This window comes from Ursus maritimus, unplaced genomic scaffold, assembly GCF_017311325.1.
Source record: "Ursus maritimus isolate PB19 unplaced genomic scaffold, ASM1731132v1 scaffold_4, whole genome shotgun sequence".
Classification (NCBI taxonomy): Eukaryota; Metazoa; Chordata; class Mammalia; order Carnivora; family Ursidae; genus Ursus; species Ursus maritimus.
This window is the reverse complement of record NW_024426552.1, coordinates 69,399,484-69,423,927: the sequence shown is the minus strand read 5'-3', so window position 1 is coordinate 69,423,927 and position 24,444 is coordinate 69,399,484. Positions and strand designations below refer to the sequence as shown.

Here is a 24,444-nt window from a genome sequence, read left to right as displayed (position 1 = left end):
TCCAATCTCAAGAATGTAGATTACGGGAGATTACTGACTCAATGAAACGTTCCAATGGTCAGAATCATCGGCATCCCTGAGGGGGTGGAGAAAGAGAGAGGTCTAGAAGAGATATTTGAACAAATTGTAGCTGAGAACTTCCCTAATCTGGCAAAGGAAACAAGCATTCGTGTCCAAGAGGCAGAAAGGACCCCTCCCAAGATCAATGAGAACAGGCCTACACCACGTCACGTCATACTGTAATTTGCAAATATCAGATCCAAGGATACAGTATTGAAAGTGGCCAGGGGGAAGAAAATCCTTATATACAGAGGGAAAAATATTAGAATAACGTCAGACCTGTCTACAGAGACCTGGCAGGCCAGGAAGGGTTGGCAGGGTATTTTCAAAGCTCTATTTGAGAAGAACATGTAGCCAGGGATCCTTTATCCAGCAAGGCTGTCATTCAAAATTGATGGAGAGATAAGGACCTTCCAAGATTGGCAGAAACTGAAGGAATTCGTAACCACCAAACCAGCCCTACATGAGATATTAAGGGGGGTTCTGTAAAAGTAAAAAGGCCCCAAGAGTGATACAGAACAGAAATTTACAATCTATAGAAACAAAGACTTCACAGGCAACATGACATCATTCAAATCATATCTCTCAATAATCACTGTCAATGTGAATGGCCTAAATGCTCCCATAAAACACCACAGGGTTGCAGATTGGATAATAAGACATGACCCATCCACTTGCTGTCTACAAGAGACTCATCTTGAACCTAAAGATACATCCAGACTGAAAGCGAAGGGATGGAGAACCATTTTTCATGCCAGTGGACCTCAAAAGAAAGCTGGGGTGGCAATTCTCATATCAGATAGATTAGATTTTAAACTGAAGACTGTTGTTAGAGATACAGAAGGACACTATATTATTCTTAAAGGATGTATCCAACAAGTGGATATGACAGTTATAAATATCTATGCCCCCAACAGGGGAGCAGCTAGATACTCAAGTCAACTCTTAACCAGAATAAAGAGACATAATAATACATTAATAGTAGGGGACCTCAACACTCCACTATCAGCAACAGGCAGATCACCTAAGCAAAAAATCAACAAAGAAACAAGAGCTTTGAATGACATACTAGACCAGATGGACCTCATAGATATACACAGAACACTACACCCCAGAACAACAGAATACTCATTCTTTTCGAATGCCCATGGAACTTTCTCCAGAATAGATCACATACTGGGTCACAAAACAGGTCTCAACCGATACCAAAAGACTGAAATTATTCCCTGCATATTCTCAGACCACGGTGCTTTGAAATTGGAACTCAATCACAAGGAAAAATTTGGAAGAAACTCAAACACTTGGAAACTAAGAACCATCCTGCTCAAGAATGATTGGGTAGGGGCGCCTGGGTGGCGCAGCAGTTAAGTGTCTGCCTTCGGCTCAGGGCGTGATCCCGGCGTTATGGGATCGAGCCCCACATCAGGCTCCTCTGCTATGAGCCTGCTTCTTCCTCTCCCGATCCCCCTGCTTGTGTTCCCTCTCTCGCTGGCTGTCTCTGTCTCTGTCAACTAAATAAATAAAATCTTAAAAAAAAAAAAAAAAAGAATGGTTAAACCAGGAAATTAAAAATCAACTTAAACAATTTATGGAGACCAATGAGAATGAAAACACTTCGGTCCAAAACCTCTGGGACACAGCAAAGGCAGTCCTAAGGGGAAAATACATAGCCATCCAAGCCTCCCTCAAAAGAATAGAAAAATCTAAAATGCAGTTTTTATATTCTCATCTCAAGAAGCTGGAGCTGGAACAGAAGAACAGGCCTAACCCATGCATGAGAAGGCAGGTGATCAAGATTAGAGCAGAGATCGGTGAATAGAAACCAGGAGCACAGTAGAGCAGATCAACAGAACTAGAAGCTGGTTCTTTGAAAGAATAAATAAGATCGATAAGCCACTGGCCAAACTTACTCAAAAGAATAGAAAAAAGGCCCAAATTAGTAAAATTATGAATGAAAGGGGAGCGATCACAACCAACACCAATGAAATAGGAAGGATCATTGGAAACTTTTATCAACAGCTTTATGCCAATAAATTAAACAACCTGGAAGGAATGGATGACTTCCTGGAAACCTGTAAACTACCAAGACTGAAACAGGAAGAAATTGATTATTTAAACAGACCGATTAATTTATGAAGAGATTGAAGCAGTGATCAGAAACCTCCCCCAAAACAAGAGTCCAGGGCCTGACGGATTCCCCGGGGAATTCTACCAAACATTCAAAGAAGAAATAATACCTATTCCCCTGAAGCTGTTTCAAAAAATAGAAACAGAAGGAAAACTACCAAACTCATTCTATGAGGCCAGTATTACCTTGATCCCCAAACCAGGTAAAGACCCCATCAAAAAGGAGAATTACAGGCCGATATCCCTGATGAATATGGACGCCAAAATTCTCAACAAGATCCTAGCTAATAGGATCCAACAGTACATTAAAAGGATTATCCATCAAAACCAAGCGGGATTCATCGCTGGGATGCGAGGGTGGTTCAACATTCGCAAATCGATCAGTGTGGTAGATCATACCAACAAGAAAAGAGTCAAGAACCATATGATCCTCTCAACTGATGCAGAAAAAGCATTTGACAAAATACAGCATCCTTTCCTGATTAAAACCCTTCAGAGTGCAGGGATAGAGGGTACATTCCTCAATTTCATAAAAACCATCTATGAAAAGCCTACAGCAAATATCATTCTCAATGGGGAAAAGCTGAAAGCCTTTCCCTTAAGATCAGGAACACGACAAGGATGTCCACTCTCATCATTATTATTCAACATAGTACTAGAAGTCCTTGCAACAGCAATCAGACAACAAAAAGGGATAAAAGGTATTCAAATCAGCAGAGAAGTAGCCAAACTGTCTCTCTTTGCAGATGACATGATACTCTATATGGAAAACCCAAAAGACTCCACCCGCAAATTACTAGAACTTATAGAGCAATTCAGTAATGTGGCGGGACACAAAATGCTCAGAAATCAGTGGCATTCCTATACACGAACAATGAGACTGAAGAAAGAGAAATTAGGGAATCGATTCCATTTACAATAGCACCAAAAATCATGAGTTATCTCAGAATTAACTTAACCAGAGAGGTAAAGGATCTATATTCTAGAAACTACAAATCACTCTTGAAAGACATCGAAGAAGATACAAAAAAAAGATGGAAAAATATTCCATGCTCATGGATCAGAAGAATAAACATAGTTAAAGTGTCTCTGCTACCCAGAGCAATCTACACTGAAAAGTGTAGATCATTGAGGAAATTAAAGAATCCAGCCATCCTGATCAAAATACCAATGACATTTTTCAAAGAACTGGAACGAACAGCCCTTAAATTTGTGTGGAACCAGAAAAGGCCCTGAATTGCCAAGGAACTGTTGAAAAGGAAAAACAAAGCTGGGGACATCACAATGCCAGATTTCGAGCTGTACTACAAAGCTGTGATCACAAAGACAGCATGGTACTGGCACAAAAACAGACACACAGACCAATAGAACAGAATAGAGACTCCAGAAATGGACCCTCGACTTCGTGGGCAACTAATCTTTGACAAAGCAGGAAAAAACATCCAATAGAAAAAAGACAGTCTCTTCAGTAAATGGTGCTGGGAGAATTGGACAGCTATATGCAAAAGAATGAAACTTGACCACTCTCTCACACCATACACAAAGATAAACTCCAAATGGATGAAAGACCTTGATGTGAGACAGGAATCCATCAAAATCATAGAGGAGAACATAGGCTGCAACCTCTTTGACATTGGCCACAGCAACTTTTTTCATGATACATCTCCAAAGGCAAGAGAAACAAAAGAAAAAATGAACTTGTGAGACTTTATCAAGATAAATCTGCACAGCCAAGGAAACAGTCAAAAAAACTAAGAGGCAGCCCACAAAATGGGAGAAGATATTTGCAAATGACACTACAGATAAAAGACTGGTGGTATCCAAGATCTACAAAGAACTTCTCAAAATCAGTACACGAGAAGCAAATAATCAAATCAAAAAGTGGGCAGAGGATATGAACAGACACTTTTCCAATGAAGACATACAAATGGCTAACAGACACATGAAAAAATGTTCAACATCATTAGCCATCAGGGAAATTCAAATCAAAACCACATTGAGATACCACCTTACAACTCACGCTCTCTCTAAAAATAAAATTAAATTAAAATTAAAAAAACATTCATCTGAAATTACAAAGGACCCAGAGTAGCCAAAACAATCTTGAAAAAGAAGAACAAAAGAGGAGAACTCACACTTCCTGATTTTAAAACTAACTACAAAGCAATAGTAATTGAGACAATCTAGTACATATAGATCAATGGATAAAACTGAAAGTCCAGAGATAAATACACACATCTATAGTTTAACTGTTGACATATGTTCCTAGCAGCATTGTCCACAATAGCTAAATTGTGGAAGGAGCCGAGATGCCCCTCAAAAGACGGCTGGATTAAGAAGATGTGGTCCATATATACAATGGAATATTACTCGGCCATCAGAAAGAATGATTACCCAACATTGGCAGCATCATGGTCTGGACTGGAGGAGATTATGCTAAGTGAGATAAGTCAAGCAGAGAAAGACAATTATCATATGGTTTCACTCATTTATGGAACATAAGAAATAGCAGGAAGATCGGTAGGAGAAGGAAGGGAAGAATGAAGGGGGGGTAAACAGAAGGGGGAATGAACCATGAGAGACTGTGGACTCTGAGAAACAAACTGAGGGCTTCAGAGGGGAGGGGGGTGGGGGATTGGGATAGGCCGGTGATGGGTATTAAGGAGGGCATATATTGATTGCATGGAGCATTGGGTGTTATAGGCAAACAATGAATCATGGAACACTACATCAAAAACTAAGGATATACTGTATGGTGACATAACATAATAAAAAATTATTATTAAAAAAGTTCTGTGAAAGAAAAGGACGCAGTGGATAAATTTTTGTGGTATATGAGAAATCTTTACAGAAAGCTTAGATTTTAAACAGTTATGAATAGTATATCATAGCAAGAACAGTGTCATGATTCCTAAAACTGAAAATGAGCTGGGAAGTAGGAAAAATGGTCAGAACAGTAAATTGAACAAATAAAACTCCATCCTATTTCAAAATAGGTTTAAATCAGGATGAATTGACAAGGAGGACAGTAGGTTAGTATGGAATGTTGTGTTGATCATTGAGGAAATTAAAGAATTCATATTTGGCTTTTGTTTTCAATGGCAAGGAAGATTATGTTCAAACCAATATGTGCAAAGTAAACATAGTTGAGCAGGACTTGAAATCGAAGATAGAATAGAGTATGGGAGCAGATAATTATTTTAAATAAGTATATCACCTAGTGTGGATACATTTCATCCAGCAGTACTGAGAATAGTATCAAATGAGATCACCAGCAGTAGTTGGTAGTTTTTCTAATATTGTGAGAAATGAGGGTAGCAGAAAAACAGACATAAGCAAATATGAGCCTATTGAATAGAATCTTTCCCATTTTGTGTATATAATGAGTACTTTTTGAAATGAATTTTGTTTTCACATCTCTGGAATATATTGAAATGTTGAATTTTACTTTTTTGGATGGCCCTGGTGTTTAAGGTAATCTTATAGGCTGCATGCAGTTTGACCACAAGATGGTGCTCTTACAGAAGCAATTTGTATATATATGAGCTGAGTTTTTTAAGCAAATAACCAGTCTGTGTCATCAGTCTTCTCAGCTTAGTCTCATCCTAGGAGAAAACTCTTCGAAGAAAACATAGGCAGTAATCTTCTTGACATAGGTCTTGGTGATGATTTTTGCAATCTGACACCAAAAGGAAAAGCAGCAAAAGCAAAAACAAACTAATGGGACTACATAAAACTAAAAAGCTTCTGCACAGCAAAGGAAGCTATGCCACCAAGATGAAAAGGCATACTACTGAATGGAAGAAAATAATCACAAATCACATATCTGATAAGGGGCTAATATCCGAAATACAGAAAGAACTGATTCAACTCAGTAGCAGAAAAACCAAACAACTGATTTTAAAATGTCAGAAGATCTGAATAGACATTTTCCCAAAGAAGACCTACAGATGGCTGACAGGTACATAAAAACATAGATGCTCAACATCAGTGATCATCAGGAAAATGCAAATCAGAACCACAAGATACTACTTCACACCTATTAGAATGACTATTAACAAAAGGCAGAAATAATAAGTGTTGGCAAAGATATGCAATAAAGGAAACCCTCATGTACTGTTGGTGGGAATGTAAATTGGTGAAACCATTGTGGAAAATAGTATGGGAGGTTCCTCAGAAAATTAAAAATAAAGCAACCATATGATCCAGCAAATCTACTTCTGTGTATTTATTTGAAGAAAATGAAAACACTAATTCAAAAAGATAAATATGCACCCCCATGTTACTGTAGCATTATTTACAGTAGCCAAGATAGGGGAACAGCCTAAGAATCCATCAATGGAAGAATGAATGAGGAAATTATGGTACATGTGGTAAAAGAGAATGGAATTTTGCCATTTGGGACAATATGGATGGGCCTTGAAGGCATTATGCTAAGTGACATAAGTCAGAGAAAGACAAATACCAGTGATCTCTTTCATAACGTGGACAAAAGATTGGTTGTAAGAGGCAGGGGAGTGGGAAAAGTGGGTGAACTGTTTGTTCTTTGTTTTGTTTAAATAAATTAGAAAAAATTTTTTGAAGGCTTAGTACAGTTGCATGTTTTGAAATTTAATAGGCCATATCATAAAGATAAAAGTGTAAGGAAAATGCCTGTTATGTTGCATTTATAGTATGGTAGCTTTGTAGTTACTTGTAATTTTTTTTAGTATTTTAGAATTTTAGTATTGTTTTTCCTCCCAACCTTTTAAGTTTTTCACTGAGATTATTTAATCCTTGCCTTTATTACTATACCTGAAGACTTCTGGGTTTATTTGTGGGTTTGGAATGGTAAACAAATAATTGAGGGCCTACCTATTCTATATATATTTTTTTGAATGGTCCTTAGTTTCATTTAATGTTACAAAATAAATTTCTCTAAATTCTTCATAATCATATTTTTGGTTATATAATAATCCACTAAGTGGATGTACTCAGTTTACTTACGCTTTATTGTTTAGAGACCTATTATAGATAGTATTATCATTTTGTGAAAAAAAGTAAACTGTACAGAAAGAAATATTGAAATCATATTAAAATGTTAATAATTATTTAGTGATTTCAACATTGTGTATTTTTTTAATTCATTACTTTAAATAGACTTTCCAGTTTCCATAATGAGCTTAAATTTTGTTTTGATGACATAGAGTTTATTTTTCAGCTCTGCTATATGAGTAGGGCCATTCTCAAGTGGAAATCAGTGAGGAATTGGTCACCTTTCATCTCCCAATCAAATCACATGAAACCATTTGTGATTTAAGTACGCGTATGGTTTTGTATGCATGCATTGACTACTGGACGATGGATAAGATGATCCTAGATTTTTGTAGCACAGGTAATAGGTTATTTTCATAAAGAAGCCTTTCTCAAAACTCAGAGTTGCTTTCTTAATGTCAGTGGATTTGATTAGAAAATCTGTGCATTGAAAAGTACTTTTCCCAGTACGTAGGGGATATATGGGATGGAGTGACCTTTCGGCTTTAGATTGTTTTTGAGCTCTTTGGCTCCATAGGATAAGAAATGTATGTACACAAATGGCTTAGTATTCATTGTCTGTGTTACTATTGTTTGCAATGTGAGTAGGAAATTTGCGTTCAGCACTTGTGTACAATATCCTCATCCATACCAATCCAGAATAACAGAACCTGTATCAGTTCTAGGGTTCCCCCCGTCTTGAGTTTTCATCAGACATGGATCATCAAGGCACATCTTTTGGAGCCAAACCAATTACTGGAGCATTTGTAAACCACACCAACCAGTTGTTTATTAAGTACCTGGTCCATATTACTGGTTTCTGGTATTGCTTTTCTTTTTTTAGGAGGTTTAATTTTTTTCCTTCAGAGGATTCTCAGTTCTCTGTTTAGTCTTAGTGTTTTCCTCTGTTGCCTTACCCCCAAATGGACAGGACCAATCTGTCTAGGGTCACAAAATTGCCAACTACTCTGCAGAGTCCTTGGGAAGAAGCGCCAAACTTTGTGCTATAATCTGTCACAAATCGTCTTAGCTCTCAAGAGTCCCACATGACTCTCAACTCTTTTGGGCATGTGTCTGTATCTTAGGGATAGAATCAGAGAGAGTATTAGCATCTTTGCTTGCTGAATCAGGATTTGCAATGGATCTGGAGGTCATAGTTTGCCAGTACTACTTTCTAGTAGACTGCATTTAGTTGGTGCGGTAAGCACACAGTAAGCAAGATTTTTTTGTCAGTCCACATATGAAAAACATTATAGCTGAGGTTAGGATTTGTGATGTGCTTATATCAACTTAACAACTAAATTACTCAACCATTAGTAAATTATCAAGTAGCATTTTATTCATATATTGCTTTAAAACGACCATATATTTTATTATATACTAATGTAGCAGTGTTAACAGGGCAGAGTTAGGAATCTATGGTTCTTAAACTTGAGGTTGCTTAAGAGTCACTTAAGGGCCTTTTTAAAAATGAAAATTTCAAGATCCCTCTTACCCTAAAAAAGTTCTGGTGAGGAGGGGGTACCAGTCTGCATTTTTAACCAGCACCCTAAGTGATTCTGACGTAGACTACTATGTTGAGAAACACAGACCTAGATATCAGATGTCAGAAAATGTCTATCTAGCAATCAAACAATATGATTTAGTGAACCCCAGAGTATTATTTATGTAGCATTGGCTAAAACATGTGTTGCTGGTTATAAAACAAAAAATTTACTTTTAATTCTATTGCATTTTTAAAAATTCATAACTTGTTAATCTAAGTACTTATAGTATATGAGAGAGATGATGGTGATAATTTAACAGTTCTTTTTTATCACAAAAGTTCCAGAAGCCAAATATTTATTTTGCTGATTAATCTGTTTCTGTCTCCAGACTCAATTATCAAAGCATTAAGAACCAGTATATTACATAAAATGATCATGCCCCATTACAAATGGATTTTCCTCTAGCATTAGATCCTCAGAGTTGAATGTAAATAGGTTCTAAGTTTTTTAAAGGTACTAATTAATGTGAGCTCCTTCTGATGTGGAAGTTCATATGGGAATGACAAAGCCTCCTTCAGTAAAATTATTTAAACAGTCAGAACTATTGGCAAGAGAATCCTTTTGTATTTTTAAATTCAGTTCATATTTATAATTATTTAAGCAGAGATGATGCCATTGGATTTTACTACAGACTGTGATTGAAACTTCATAATCCAGGGTTTCTCCACCCTGTGCATTAAATCAGGCAGCCCCAAAGGGTCTTGGTAGTCCAGTGTTTATAACATCCTTCTTTACCTGCTAATCGACCTTACTTCCTGGATTTCATTCCGTCTAGTTATCAGCTAACAAAAGAACAGCTTTTGGTTCCTGCAGACGCTGGTGAAAAAATAATCATGAGAAAGACATCAACCTTATGCCGTCTTTTTTGTCTGCAAATATAAACTCAGCCATCATACAACTAGCAGGTACAGAGGGAAGATACAAGCTCTTTCATGGGAAGAAATTACAGAGAAAATGAGCATCATTTCTCAAGGTTTTTATTTTCCCTGATCTACAAGTGATGCTGCTGTAATTCTAGCTGCAGTTTTTACCGATCATTCACCACTCAGCAGCTGGTAGAGAAGTAAGACTGCTTGGCAACCACCTGCAGGGCTGCAGAGATGAATTACATTTTCGGGAACAACACACTTCTATACTCTCGCGCCAGTCGAGGAGGCAATACTAGCTCTAGCCATGGCTCAGTAGGCCCAAAGCAGAAACATTGGGCAAAAAAGGGTTCATCAGATGAACTGCAAGCTGAGCCAGAACCTTCACGCTGGCAGCAGATAGTTGCATTTTTCACTCGAAGACACAGCTTTATTGACTGCATCTCGGTAGCCACCAGCTCCACCCAGGTAACATACCACTTGTTGAAATTATTTTCAATATATTTTGGTTTACGTTTGCTTTGCAAATGTATTAATATAGATTTCTTATTAAAAATATAGTCTTATGCACTGAAACCTTGGATGCACAGAAATATGTGTTTTCAGTCCATCTGTGTAGGTCTTTAGCATAAAAGGGGAAACAATGTTTTCTCTTTTGCTCTTATGTAATACCAAACAAAACAGTCTGATTCTGTTGAGGGACTTCTCTAAAAATACAAACCATTGATACATAAATTACAGTGTAAATTAATAATGCTTGTCTCCTTATTTTTAGACTGTTAAATGCTGTAAGGTATGATGTCTAACCAAAAAAAAAAAAAAAAACAAACCAAAAACCTCTTTAGCTTTTGTATGTCATTAGATAACCTTAGGAAGATTGTTACGGTAAAGAAACAGAAAATAAAGATTTTTATTTTCCAGTGTTTCATAATAAATTGAATACAGCTGACTGTTGTTATATACTTATATCTTATAAAGTTATACTAAATTATGGTTTATTCAAGGATTTTAATGAATCCTTCCATTTCTATAAATATATATTATCTAGGGTTAATTTAAAAAGCATTAAACTTATGTAATTACACTATTGTAGGAATATTTTTTCAGATAGTCAGTTGACAGTTTAAAGAGATGAGCAAGCACTAAAAATCTCCCAAATTAAAAAAAAAATTCACATAAAACCAAATCTTTTTGAGGAAATGAGTATTAAAAATAATGGGGGAAATAGAAAATTAATAGTAATTTAAGTGAAATATTTATTTGGCATTAAAGGAGGTTGGGGGCCTATTCATATTTTAAAATATTTCTATAGATATTTATTAAACTTTAGTAAAAATGAAAGGCTAAGAAATAGTCTAATTTAAAAACAAGGAGAGATTGCTTTTGTCCTTTGACATCAATAATACTTCATAAAATTTATACACATATCCTAGTGCTTTTTAAAATAAATTTCTTTAAAACCATCTTTTTCTAATAATTAGAAGCAACACAATAAATATAAACTGTCAACAGCTTCTTTCTTGCTTTTGGTTACTAGAATTGTCTTTCAATAGTTTTGATTTTAAAATATTGTCAAATTTATTAAGAAATTGTACTTATTTCTCTTAAATATGTGAGAGAAATGGAATTACTAGGCTGGGGATAGTCATTAATTGTTCTTATGTAGGCAGTGATGTTAGTTTTAATCAAAACTTCAGAGGCAATGATATGACTTAACTCTTAGATTGAATACTGCCCGAAGAATTTAACTAACTTGATTTTGACTACAATTATACATACCAAAAAGGGATGCAAAGACTAAGGCTTGGTGTTGTTAATTCATAATAGATTAATATTAAATGATATTTTCTATTGTCAATAGAAAAAGGTGTGCTAAAAACTTTTAAAAACTTACATGTAGTTTATATAAGTCCACAGTACTCTATATGTATACATACACACTACCACTGATACATAATCTTATTAGGGGTATACAAATGAAAAGGCAAGCAAAATAGTTCACATAAAAAACTATTGAAACCACAGAATTACATTATAATTACTTAGGAGTTGGAGAAAAAGCTGCTGTTGTACTAAAATAGAGTCATAATTGCAATAAAAACTTTTGTTCACAATTAATTCTACAAAGCCATTTAAAATTTTATTTTTCTCCCACTTGGTTCAAATCATTTGTTATACTGATAAATGACTTAGTTTTTATTTCTTTCATACCTCTTTTTTTACTTGTCTTTTCATTACCTTTGTATTTCATCTCTAGAAGTATAGACGTTAGGGCACAGGTTTTAGCTTTTATTTCTCCTGCTCTAAAGTACCATCATACCATTTTTCGTTCTACATATTTTACTAACTGATGAGTTAGATGTTTTATATATCCAAGTCTTTTGTTGTAACTCACTGGAATTCATTTACTGGATAAAATATGATAGGACCGAGATAGAATATTAGACAGATTTGGATCTTGGCTGATGGTAGACTACATTTTTCTGTTTCATCTACTGACCCATGGCTGGCAGTTTTTAATTTGTAGCACCAGAAGGATTTGCATATTGTTAAAAACAAGGTAAATTAATGAAATTTCATAATTTATTGAACATATACTATGTATCTGTGAAGATAGTACTATGATAGTTCTCTGATTGATAAGTAGCAACAGTGATTACCAGGTTTCCTATTTCACTCTTGTTAGAAATATTTTTTGTAAGATTTGATAGCAAGATTAAGTTTGAATCTAATTCCTTGTTACTGTGCAGCATGATACTTTTAGCAGTTTGGAGAATTGCTATTAAATCAAGTTTTATTAATTTGAAAGTCATTCTGATTTAATATCCCCCCAAATACCCTCTATAAATAAAAAGAAAATTTATTTAGAGATTCATTTAAATTGCTTGTGTGTTGGAAGTATTCACATTCATAACTCCGATTATGTGCTAGGTTCTACTGTAATATCTGTAATTTAGTATGAAGTCATTAATGTGTTAAGGAAGCTAAGTGGTTATAAACTTCTGCAACACACTCAGCTTCTAGGATAGGGCTTGGTATATAGTTGATGCTCAGTAAATGTTTATGGAATTGATTATTAGCCATTTCAGTCACCAAAACCTTGTTAGTTTATGGCCTTCCAAAATACAGCACCTAATCCGAAACCTCCCGGGTACCTATTTTTCTTGGATCCACTTTCCTTTCCTCACCAGGGCCTTTAGTTCTTCACAGTAGCCCATTTCTTTCTATGTTTCCCTTTTCCTCCCCTCCATTCTTCATATTTCCTTCAGGCCACACAAATCCCCATGTACCTGATTTCCTCACCCCTGTGAGTCCCTACACAATGATGGTAACTGTACAGCTTTCTCATTTTTGTCATTGGGTTATATCCTAGAAGTTCACATGGGTTGCCTTTTTTTTTTCCCCAAAGATTTATTTATTTATTTATTTATTTATTTATTTATTTATTTGACAGAGGAAAGAGAGAGAACAAGCAGGGGAAGCAGTAGAGGGAGAGAGAGAAGAAGGCTCTCCACTGAGCAAGGAGCCCTATGGGGGGCTCAATCCCAGGACTCTGGGGTCCTGACCTGAGTTGAATGCAAACAACCAGTTGAGCCACCTATGTGCCCTTGGGTTGTTTTTTTGTTTTTGTTTTTGTTTTAATGTTAAATTAAGAGGACTTTCTAATTTTTTTACTTCGGTGTAAGTTTTTTCTATTTTGTGCTTCATACTAATGTTTTTAATTTTGGATAATACAGAAAAAAAAAGGCCTACATGTTGTCAAACCCTCCCCGGTTCTTTACCTCAGAATTCCCTCTGTTCTTGCATTTAGGATCACTTAATGCCAATATGCTCTGTCTTATTTAGCACACTCACCTCTATTCCAGTCTCGGACCAATTTTTATATTCATGAGTGTTTTAAAGAACTCCAGCATTTCTAGTCTTTGCTACTTGATTAGCCCTTAGGTAAAAAGTTTTTCCTCCTTGGCGATATCAGTGTTTATTAATGAGTATAGTAGTCATATAAACTTTGAACAGCTGTGAAGTGGTAGGTCATTTTGAATGTGTGTTTAGCACCTGTGCCTATATTTTGGACTATTCGAAAATCCCTAACATGGATCATTATAAATAGTCAAACAGGATTCTGCCCTCCCCCAAACAACTCACATGCCAAATTGAGCTGAAAACAACAAAGTTCTTTTCCTGCGAGTGAATGGAACAGACATGATGACTTGTCATAACTGAAGTAGAACAATAAAATTTTAATAAGAATTGGATAATTTTTTTAAAAGGAAAAACCCTGTCCTACATTAAAATGCAGGAAAACACTTTTCAGATACCCATGTGGAAAAATATAGAGGCTAATTTGTGTAAAAAGAATACTATTTGTCCTAAACAGATACATTCTAGATTATAAAGGGTTTAATTTTGTAGAGCTGTGCATTCGACATATTGTCCAAAAATGCATATAATAGTATCAACCTCATGAGTTAATTTTATTAAATGATTTAATATATGTATCATACTTAGAACAGTGCCTAGCAGTTTTACTTCATTATATTATTATTTTCTTTTTATATTACTTTCGATAGTCCATGAACAAATTCAAATACAGATAATTAGGAATTACAGCACCTAGGGTAGTAGAGTTTATTCAGACATTCAATAAATAGTGTTGACTGAATAAATTAACTGTAAGTACAGCCATGTACTTTTTTAAGAACTCCAGACCTCAACACCTTTAATTGTAGGATTTAAAGGGGGGGGCCAAAGAGCACCTCCCTTCTTGGTGAGACCACCAATTCCCTGACTTTTCCTCTCCTCCCAACATTCCCTTTTGCAAATTGTTAAACCAGTCACAAGTAGACAACTAAGTTTAATTGATTATTCACCTTTTACCAGGCTTTCCTAGGTATACCATCAGGACTAATTTTATACTCTATATCCTTTTACCCTTAGTCACCCCAAAAAGTCCAAACCTTCCAGATCACTCTCATTCATTTCCTTATCTCTGAGTGATTCTGCTATATGTCTAATCTGTTTTAAACTCCCATTTCTCTCTGACCTACCAAGGCCTTTCAGTCTGCCTTTTGGAACTCCCAATTCATCATCAGCAAAATTTTCTTTATCCTCAGATTCTTCTTTGGTGGTTCACCCTTTTTTTCTCTCACAGACACCTGGCATTTCCCTGGCGATACTGTTTTGTTCTATATCACTCACAAAAAGGGGAAATCTTATCTGTCTTCCTTGCTTATCATTGATATTTATGGGTGACTGTATCTCCTCTTTCTTTAAAAAAAAAATGTGTATGCCATCAGACAATATTTTCTACTTCCCCTCCTTTTTTAGTCATCTGCATCTCTTTCAGTCACTCCTACTCATTGATGATTTGATCACCTGGTTTACTATCTCTTCTCTGCCCACTTTTTCTGTCATTATTCTTAGTGATTTTCAGTATCCTAGTGTGATCTATCCGAAATCTTGACTTCTCAATTCTTTGATATCCTTACCTCTAGGAATCTAGTCTTCTTCAGTTGGGTGACCCCCTTAAATCGTTACATTTAAGAACTCATTACCATTGACCGTACCACTTAAAAAATCTCATTTGCAAGCATTTCAAACTATCTGACTAGCACTTACTTTCTTTTTAGCTCACTTACCCTATTACAGTGATTTTTTAAAAATTTATCTTCTGAAGACCTTCAGCCCAACTTTCCATTATCTGTTACTCCTTTCATGCTCTCACTTCCCTCCTTGCCTTGCTCAGATTCCTTGGTCCATGATTAAAAGTGCTGCCTTTCATTAACTCTGTTGCCCTTCCGTCACTTCATTGGTAAGATTCAACCTTGGTTAATTGCAACTCTGCCTCCTCCACACTGCTCCAAAGTTGCACAATAAATTTCCAGTACTCACTTCCTGGCCCTCATTCTCAGTTGATGGTCTTACTCTGTATTCTCTAGCCTGTTGATATGAATGATCCATCTGTTCCTACAGCTCACCCTTCACTTCTTCGTCCCTTTGACTATTCAAGGACTTCTGAAATTCTCTCTTCTTCATTGCATTATCTGTCTTTCTCCCTCTACTGAATTATTCTCATCAACATGTATACCTCCTATAATACCTCTCATTAAAACTACCAAACAAATAATCCTCTTTTGGAGTGGATTGTCAAATCCGATGATCACTTGAAAGTTTTTGTTCTACCTGACCCCACAACAGCTTTTACGCAATTGATGGTTCCCTCCTTTAAATTCTTTTCGCCTTTTACTGTTGAACACTATCTTTCCAATATTCTCCCAAACTCAGTTTCCTTTGCAGTATCCTCCTCTTTCTGCCACTAAATGTTAGAGTGCCTCAGGGCTCAGTCCTTGAACTTGTCTTTTTATACTCACATTTCAGGTGATCTCATCCACTCCTGTGCCTTTAAATAACATCAGTATTTGTATCTTTAGCCTGGAGCTAATCCCCATACACTAGACTTGTCTATCTAACTTCCTATACAATATCTCCGCTTGGATTAAGTATCTGAAAGTTAACATGTCGAAAACAAGTCTCCAGTTTTATTGTTCTCCCTATTGTCGTCTTTCATCATCACTCACTGAGATGCTGAAGATAGAAACTCTTGGAATCGTTTTCTATTATTTTTTCCTATGGTCCACATTCAGTCTAATGGTAAATCCTATGGGCTCTATGTCCAGGATATATTATGATCTGACCACTTTTTACAATTTCCACAACTACTAGTTTAAATTACTTAATTTGTTGTCTGAACTGCCCCAGTAGACCTCTGACTGGCCTCCCTGTCTCCATTCTTTCAACAGTCTGTTCACCCATCAGCCAGCGTCATCCTTTCAGAATGTCAGTACCTTATTTTTAACCCTTCCATGTCATCTGATCCAGTTTATAATTCTTCTTAACCACAGACCAAAACACCTGTATGATCTTGCCCCGGCAGTACATCCACTTGTGTTTGCTACTGCTCCCTCACTTAACTCTACTCCAGCTATACTGGCCTTGTTACTGTTCCTCAAATTCATCAGTTGTGGCCATTTAAGAACCTTTATCTTGATGTTCTCTTCTCTCTGCCTGGAACATTCTTTCCCCTAGACATTCTCATGGTTCATTCCCTCACTGCCTTCAGATATCTCCTTATCTGTGCCTTTTCACAGGTCGTTCCAGGATTCTTATCTAAGGTTGTGCGGATACTCACTCCAAACATTACTCTGTGTTCTTACCTTTAAAAAACTGTTTCCTTATAGCATTCAATATTATCTGATACTTTATTATTATAAATATATTTATCTGAATTTCTTCCTTAGGCCTTCTGTGAAACATATATCACACTTTATCTAGTGTTATTCTGATCCTCTAGTTGATGATTCTCTTCCTGTTTACCCCTCTAGGAAGAGAGATTCATGAGGAGGTGAGACAGAGAGAGAAGAGAGAAATCATTCAATTTCCTTATTATTAGGATGACTGTGTAACTCATCGACGAAACTGAAGTACTTTTGATGGAAAGAGAAAACTATTAATAATTAAAGTGGGACAACAGGCATAAATATAGACTTACCAGGCAAACAAAGGCATATGGCACATCATTTATAGCCATTTATCTGCCGATTTTCCCCACCAGGCGGCAGGTCTAGTCACACCAAGACATCTCCACCTTGGACCATTCTGAATTGGCCTAACCTTCCTCTATACATGTTTCATACATTTAGACTCATGCGTAATGATAGTTGTATTTTGAAGTGTTAGATCAAATTTATATATTTTTCTTCATCTCTATGGAATGAAATTGGTTATATTCAGCAATATAATGCCTTCATATTAAACTAGAATATATAGAAAGTAGGGAGACAGTCCTCTTAAACTACTTTGGAAATGCTGACTTTGATAGAATAGCTTCTAGGAGAATAGTTAGAAATAGTCTCCTTTGGGTATTGGCTAACCAAGAAACCAAGGTTGGTATAAAAACTCTTTTATACTGGTTGTGAGGTGCTGCCTGTTAGCACTGTTTAAGTGCCCACTCAAAAGGCCACTAAAGCTAAATGGTAAGATGGAGACCATGACTCGGATTTAGAAATTAATTGTTCCCCTTTTCACCTGAAGAACATTGTGAAATTTCTATATGTACCCACTAAAAATTTGTTCAAATGATGTTTAAGACCCAATCATTTGTAGAGTAGGACACTTTAGAAAAGTATAGAGATGAAGATTAAACAAAAAATAACTGTTTACAATGGTTATATAAGCCTTTTTAAAAATACCAAATTGACCATAGTGTCCAGCAGTTGCACTCCTTGGTATTTACCCAGATGTGTTAGTATGTCAACATGAAAACCTGCACACATTTATAGCACCTTTATTTATGATTGCCAGAACTTGCAAGCAACCAAAATGTCTTTTAGTGGGTGAATGGATAAATAAAGTCTGGTACATCCAGACAGAAGAATTTATTTATCCCTAAAAAGAAATGAAAAAACATGGAGGAACTTTAAATATGTATTACCAAGTGAAAGAAGCCAATCTGAAAAGGCCACATACCCTGTCCTTCCAACTGTATGACGTTCTGGAAAAGGCAAAACTATGGAGACAGTACAAAGATCAGTGGTCGTCAAGGGTTAAGGAAGAATGATGATGAATAGGTAGAACACAGAGGACTTTCAGACAGTGATACTATTCTGTATAATACTATATTGGTAGGTGAATGTCATTATAAATTTGTTACAACCCATAGAATGTCCAAGAGTGAACCCTGAACTGTGAACTTTGGATAAAGTGATGTGTCAGTGTAGGTTCATCATTTGCACAAATGTACCACTCTGGTGGTAAATGTTGATAGTGGGAAGGCTCTGCATGTGTGTGGGTGTAGGCTATATAGGAGCTCTGTACTTTATGCTCAATTTTGCTTTGAACCTAAAAACTGCTTTAAAAAAATAAAGCCTATTAAAAAAGTTAATATCTTAATGGAGATAGATTAGCTCTAACTTAAAAAAACTAGTTTTTTAAGAATAAAGAATTATTATATATATATAAAGAATAAAGAAATTTTTTTAATCTCTTTATAAATAGGAAGTATGTTGTATTCATCTTTGTAGCTTCTGTATAGTGTCATGATTGTTAGATGGCCCTTTTGTCAAGGGCAAATAGGTAGAAAGAGAAATTTCACAAGCTGCAGCTTATATATTTTTAATAAATTCAAACAAGTTTTAAAGTTAACCTTTTAAATAATGTGTTAGTAACAGTGCTGAAAAATTATCCACTTCTCATGGGGTCAGGATAAGAGATTCAGCCTTTGTAACATTTTGCCTGTATTTTCAAGCAGTGTGTGTTTTCATGAGATTTGTACTTCATACTTCTTATCACAACTATAGTCAGTTTATTTCAGGTAATCAGTTGGTAATGATTTGTTTAATATTAGCTGCTGAACCATAAGTTTTATAAGAGCTGATAGTACAAGATGTGTATTTTCTTGTATCCCCAGAGCCTCGCATGGTGAATGCACTTGATAAGTATTTGTTGAACTAATAAACAAATGTTATATACTTGTTTATTTTCATTTAATCTGATGCTGGCTATAAGGAAGTTTGGAGCTTCTGAATATGGTTTGGCCACTGTAAATTTCCCAAGCCACTTTTATGTAGAACTATGGCTTAAAATACTTTAAAAATTTTTTTAATTAAAAAAGTCTACACTACAAGATTTTGTAAAATCATGTATATTTCAAAAGTAATCCAAAGCTCTTTGTGAAAAAATTAGGCATATGTATTCTTATACATATGAAGAATTTAAATTCTTATCGTTAAAATTTGACTTAGATTCATTTTCTTTAAAGATTTTTTTTTCTGTGTTATTCTTTGTACTTCCTGGCACTCTAATTTAGATTACATTTCAGTCCTCCATTTTTATATCAAAATTTAGAATTTTTATAAAGGTAAAAATAGTTGTTCAGACCATGTGGAGAACAGTAGTCTACAATTATCACCTTATTTAACAAACTTTAAATAAACCAACTGATGTAATAATTTTACAGGCATATGCAAATCAATCAAAAAAGACTGGACCTATTTTGTGCAAGTATAAACCAACTGGCAATGACATCTGGAGGTAGTGGAATTTTAGGAAAGCCTAAACACAACTTCTTCTGCCTCTAGATAAATGTGTTTAAAAGATTTTTCTCCCTACCTCTTAAAAGGAGTCCTGCCTATTAATTCTTTATCCTTTAGTAAACCCCAATTTAATACTATTTCTGAACAATGTTTTTTAGTTTTTGTGACATCTAAATTGTGGCTATTGATTCAGCCAGCTCTGGAGTGTGAAGCAGTTATTGTTATGACAGAATAGGACCAGTAGATTGCCTTACAGATTTTTTGTTGGTCTTGAGAGAAATAACTAGAGATTATAATCTGAGATTTGGATCAAAACAGATCCCAGCCTCATTTTTCTGTATTTAACTCTGACTGATCTTTGGTAGAACCACCTAATGTATCAAAGTGTTATAAATTTGAGGGGCGCCTGGGTGGCACAGCGGTTAAGCGTCTGCCTGCGGCTCAGGGCGTGATCCCGGCGTTATGAGATCGAGCCCCACATCAGGCTCCTCCGCTATGAGCCTGCTTCTTCCTCTCCCACTCCCCCTGCTTGTGTTCCCTCTCTCGCTGGCTGTCTCTATCTCTGTCGAATAAATAAATTAAAAAAAATCTTTAAAAAAAAAAAAAAAACAAAGTGTTATAAATTTGAAAAAGAAATCAGTTTGAAAGTATTTTGAAAGCTAGAGGTAAAACAAACAAGATGCATACCGATCTTAGGAATTAATTGCTTCATCTATACTAAATACCATAAGCAGGATTTTGGAGGGGGGTAGGAGTGGGAAGGAGAACAAAAATCATGTAATTTAAACACTCTTCCCAACCTGGAAGGCTACATACAGTATAGAGCTTAAATTCTTTCAGTTATAAGAACACTGCTTTATTTTATAGGCCTTTTTTGTAAAAATATTTTATAGAACTACAGATGAAACTTGAAATTTCCATGTGTATTGTTTGTTTTTTTTATTCTCACTTCCATGATCTTAGGGGAGGAGGTGCATATTTTTATTATCATAGATAAAGCATTGCAACAAAATTAAAGCAATTGTAATTAGTAAAAACTAGCCTGAGTATCATGAAGTCATTTTCTGTTTTCTTCACCAATCTGATCAGCCTTTTTTTCTTTTTTAAATCACCAAAGTGGGAGTCAGCACAAATCCAGCCTGCCACTTGTTTTTGTAAATAAAGTTTTATTGGAACACAGCTATGTCTATTTGTGTATTGCCTATGGCTATTTTTAAGCTACTACAGCACAAAGTTGGGTAGTTGCAACACAGAAACATGGCCCATAAAGTCTAAAATATGTATTATCTGGCCCTTTTTAGAAAATGTTTGCCAGTCCTTGAGCTAAGGATTGAAGTATTCTGTTTCTTTTTGGGGTATTGTATATTGTCTTTGCAGTAAAATATGATAGTAACAGTAAGGACAAAATAACTCTTTATGAAGTATTTTAAAAAGACAATGTAGCATTCTGGTAGAACAAACTGTCTTTGGAGGATGGTGGCCTGAGTTTAAATCTCCTTTCTGCCATTTACAAGCTGTAGCACTTTAGACAAATACACCTAAATTCTCTGAGTCTCTTTCCTCCACCTGTGGAAAATAGGGATGAAAGTGTTACTTGCATCAAGATTTTGTGAGAATTAAATGAGACAGTACAAGCAAAGCCCTAATAATACCTGATAATCATCATGATTACCATCTTCATCACCACCATTATCATTAGTTCCACAAAATAGTCTGTTTTTTTAAGTGAGGAATGGAAAGGTAGGAGAAGCAATCTAATTATAGAACGATAAAAAATTGTGTTTTAGCCAGAGGTAACCTTGACAGGGTCCAGCCAGGAAAACAGGAACTACAGCAGTTATTTTAACAGAATGTAATATTGGGGGGAGGGGGGGCTTAAAAGAGAATTGGAGAACTGAAAAGGAAAAATGAGAACACCAAAGTAAAACAAGTAGTAACCACAGGAAGGAGCTGCCATATGTGGTAGGGACCTAGGAACAAGTTGAAATTAGAACCTAGAAGTTTGGAAGATGGGCACCATAGCTTTTGAATATAAGCTGTCAGTAAGAAATACTTCCTAATATAGTTTTAAAAAGAGAAGAGGGGCACCTGGCTAGCTCAGTTGGAAGAGCATGCAACTTTTGATGTTGGGTGGTGAGTTTGAGCCCCACGTTGGTTGTAGAGATTACTTAAAAATAAAATCTTAAAAAAAAAAAAAAGATGAAAATTTATTGAGCAAATATACTTGAGCAAGACATGTTTATTTTCAAGTAGGACATTATTAGGCAATTAGCTATTGCTAGATAAAGAAAAATATGAAACTGGCAATTCTTTGGCATTTTTATATTTTTGAGACTTATGCCCTAAGTTCATCAAATGATGGAACATCTTGAACACCTTCTGATTAGTAGTGGCTACCCAAGCACACAGAAAAATCTTTTAGCAATATCTGCTGTGTATATTTGATATTTGAATAAAGTCAAGAAAGAAGTAATGGAATTGAGCCATGTAATGGCTAGGGCAAGAGCATTCTAGGCAGAGAAATAGTAAATAAAAGACTGAGACCAGAACATGGTTAGGGTATTTGAAGAACAGCAGGGAGGTCAGTATGGCTGAAACAGTAAGTGGTAGGAGAATAGTAGAAAGGCAACAGGGGCTGGAATCGTTAGGGACTTGTAGAAGAATGAATAGGATAGGGTGAATGCATGATTACTAGGAAGCATAGAGGGCCCATTTTATATTTGTTATCATGAAGTCCATGGCTGTGCAGGTTTCTTTAACCATATTCTGGTTTGAAAATCAGGTTAAAGTATATTGCAGTTTGTAGTTTCACACCTACTTGTTAATTATGTAACCATTTCTTTAAATCCAAGTTTAAGGTCTCTTTAAATTTTTGTGTTGTTGACTCATCCTTCTACCAGTACAAAGTGACGAGCTGAATGCTGATAGAATACCATCTTTTCATAATAAAAAGAATGATAAACTTTAACTCAGTATCATGAATCTTGCAAGCAGAAATAGATTCATGAACTAGGTGATCTGTCTGTGTGAAGTAACGAATTTGTACCCATGTTTCTATAATAGGATTATTAATCACTAGATCTATTTTCTGATCTCCCCTTTGTTATTTTAAAATCGAAACTTTGTAATTTAATACTGTTAGTGATTTGTTTTAAAATGTACCTGGTTTATTGATGTTTGCTTCTGAGATAATTATAATATGGATGTCACATGCAGCTGGTTCAAATAACATTTTCCCCCTGCACCAGTTTATGTTGAAGCTGTTTACAATAACTGTGGCCCAAAAAAAGTCATCTGAATCAAATAAAGAGTCAGATTTAAGTAATGAAAAATACCTTTATTCTGAAGGTACTAGATTCCTGTTGAGTGTAGTGATTACCAAGCAGACTTTTGATGAATCTACTGTGCTGTATTTTATTCTTCTATAAACATGCAGAAGGCTTGCCGGATTTTTTCTGTTTTCTACCCCCTTCTTAAATAGCTTCTTTGACATATGATCAGAGAAACGTATCTCATTGCTGCATAGTAGATACGGAGGAACTTGGACTAAGAATATTAACTATGCCATACAAAACCAAAATAAGGTACTTACTGACCAACAGTGGCACAAGAGTAATGACTTTTCCATGTTATCTACGATATTAACAAAAGATTTGCTAATTCGTGTATTTCATTTTCCCTAAATGTGGTATAAATTTATTTAGACCTTATTGAATCTTTGTATATATTCTAAGCTCAGTTTACCTCATTCATATAACACGTTAATGTTAGATACAATTATAAATTATCCTGTAGTATGATTTTGGTTATCTTTCTTCAGAGTTTCATCTTATGCTATGAAAATCATTTTAATAATTTAGTGAGAAAACATTAGAAATATATTTATATAGCCTTGCATATCTTCTCTGCTTGGGTCTAACTATGATGTAAAAGATCATTTTTAGTAGCCATTGTGGGTGTTATTCTTTTTTTTTTTTTTAAGATTTTATTTATTTATTCGACAGAGATAGAGACAGCCGGCGAGAGAGGGAACACAAGCAGGGGGAGTGGGAGAGGAAGAAGCAGGCTCATAGCGGAGGAGCCTGATGTGGGGCTCGATCCCATAACGCCGGGATCACGCCCTGAGCCGAAGGCAGACGCTTAACCGCTGTGCCACCCAGGCGCCCCTGTGGGTGTTATTCTTAATAGTCCTTCCTAACTCCCAGTTTCCCATTAGTCACCAGATAACACTAGTTGTACATTCAAAATCTATCTTGGTTTGACTACTCATGTCCATTTTCACCAAGCCATTGATGACCTCTCGAGAATCTGGATTATCACAGCAGCCTAATTGTCCTTTCTGTCTCTTCCTGTATCAGTCAGGATTCATATGCACATATAAGAACCTCTTGAGCTATTTTAAGCAGAATGCGATTTAATAAATGGGGGCTCACTCAGTATACATTCCTGAATGTATCCTGAATTGGTTACTACACCTGGATTGGTTATCAGCTGTGACTAGGAAATTGTGTGTGTTGATATGTTGTTTGAAGAGTTTCTCAGCAGTATTTGCCTTCTTAAGAGGCCAGGGGCATTTATTGTTGCATGAATAGAGATGAAAGAGGGTGGTTCATAGTCATAAATGTTGATGTACAGTATACATTATGCACGTGACTGTACCTAATAAGGCTTCAGGCCACTTTAATGAAAATCTGTTATATTTTAAAAGCTGATTTTGTAATTTTAAGATTTACATTGAAT

The 24,444-nt window shown here is 35.6% G+C and overlaps 1 protein-coding gene across 8 annotated transcripts in view; it reads left to right on the top strand.

Moving 5' to 3' along the window:
* The window catches only part of DLG1 (discs large MAGUK scaffold protein 1), a 272,209-nt gene that overhangs the window by 118,304 nt on the left and 129,461 nt on the right, over window positions 1–24,444 (top strand). Inside the window, exon 1 of one of the 8 annotated variants that reach the window (XM_008708353.2) lies at window positions 9,021–10,081. The exons of the other annotated variants lie outside the window; for them this stretch is intronic. Coding sequence (XP_008706575.1) covers window positions 9,848–10,081 — 234 coding nt within the window. The 5' untranslated portion in view covers window positions 9,021–9,847. Of the gene's footprint in view, window positions 1–9,020; window positions 10,082–24,444 lie in introns of those variants that run through there. 8 annotated transcript variants of the gene reach the window in all.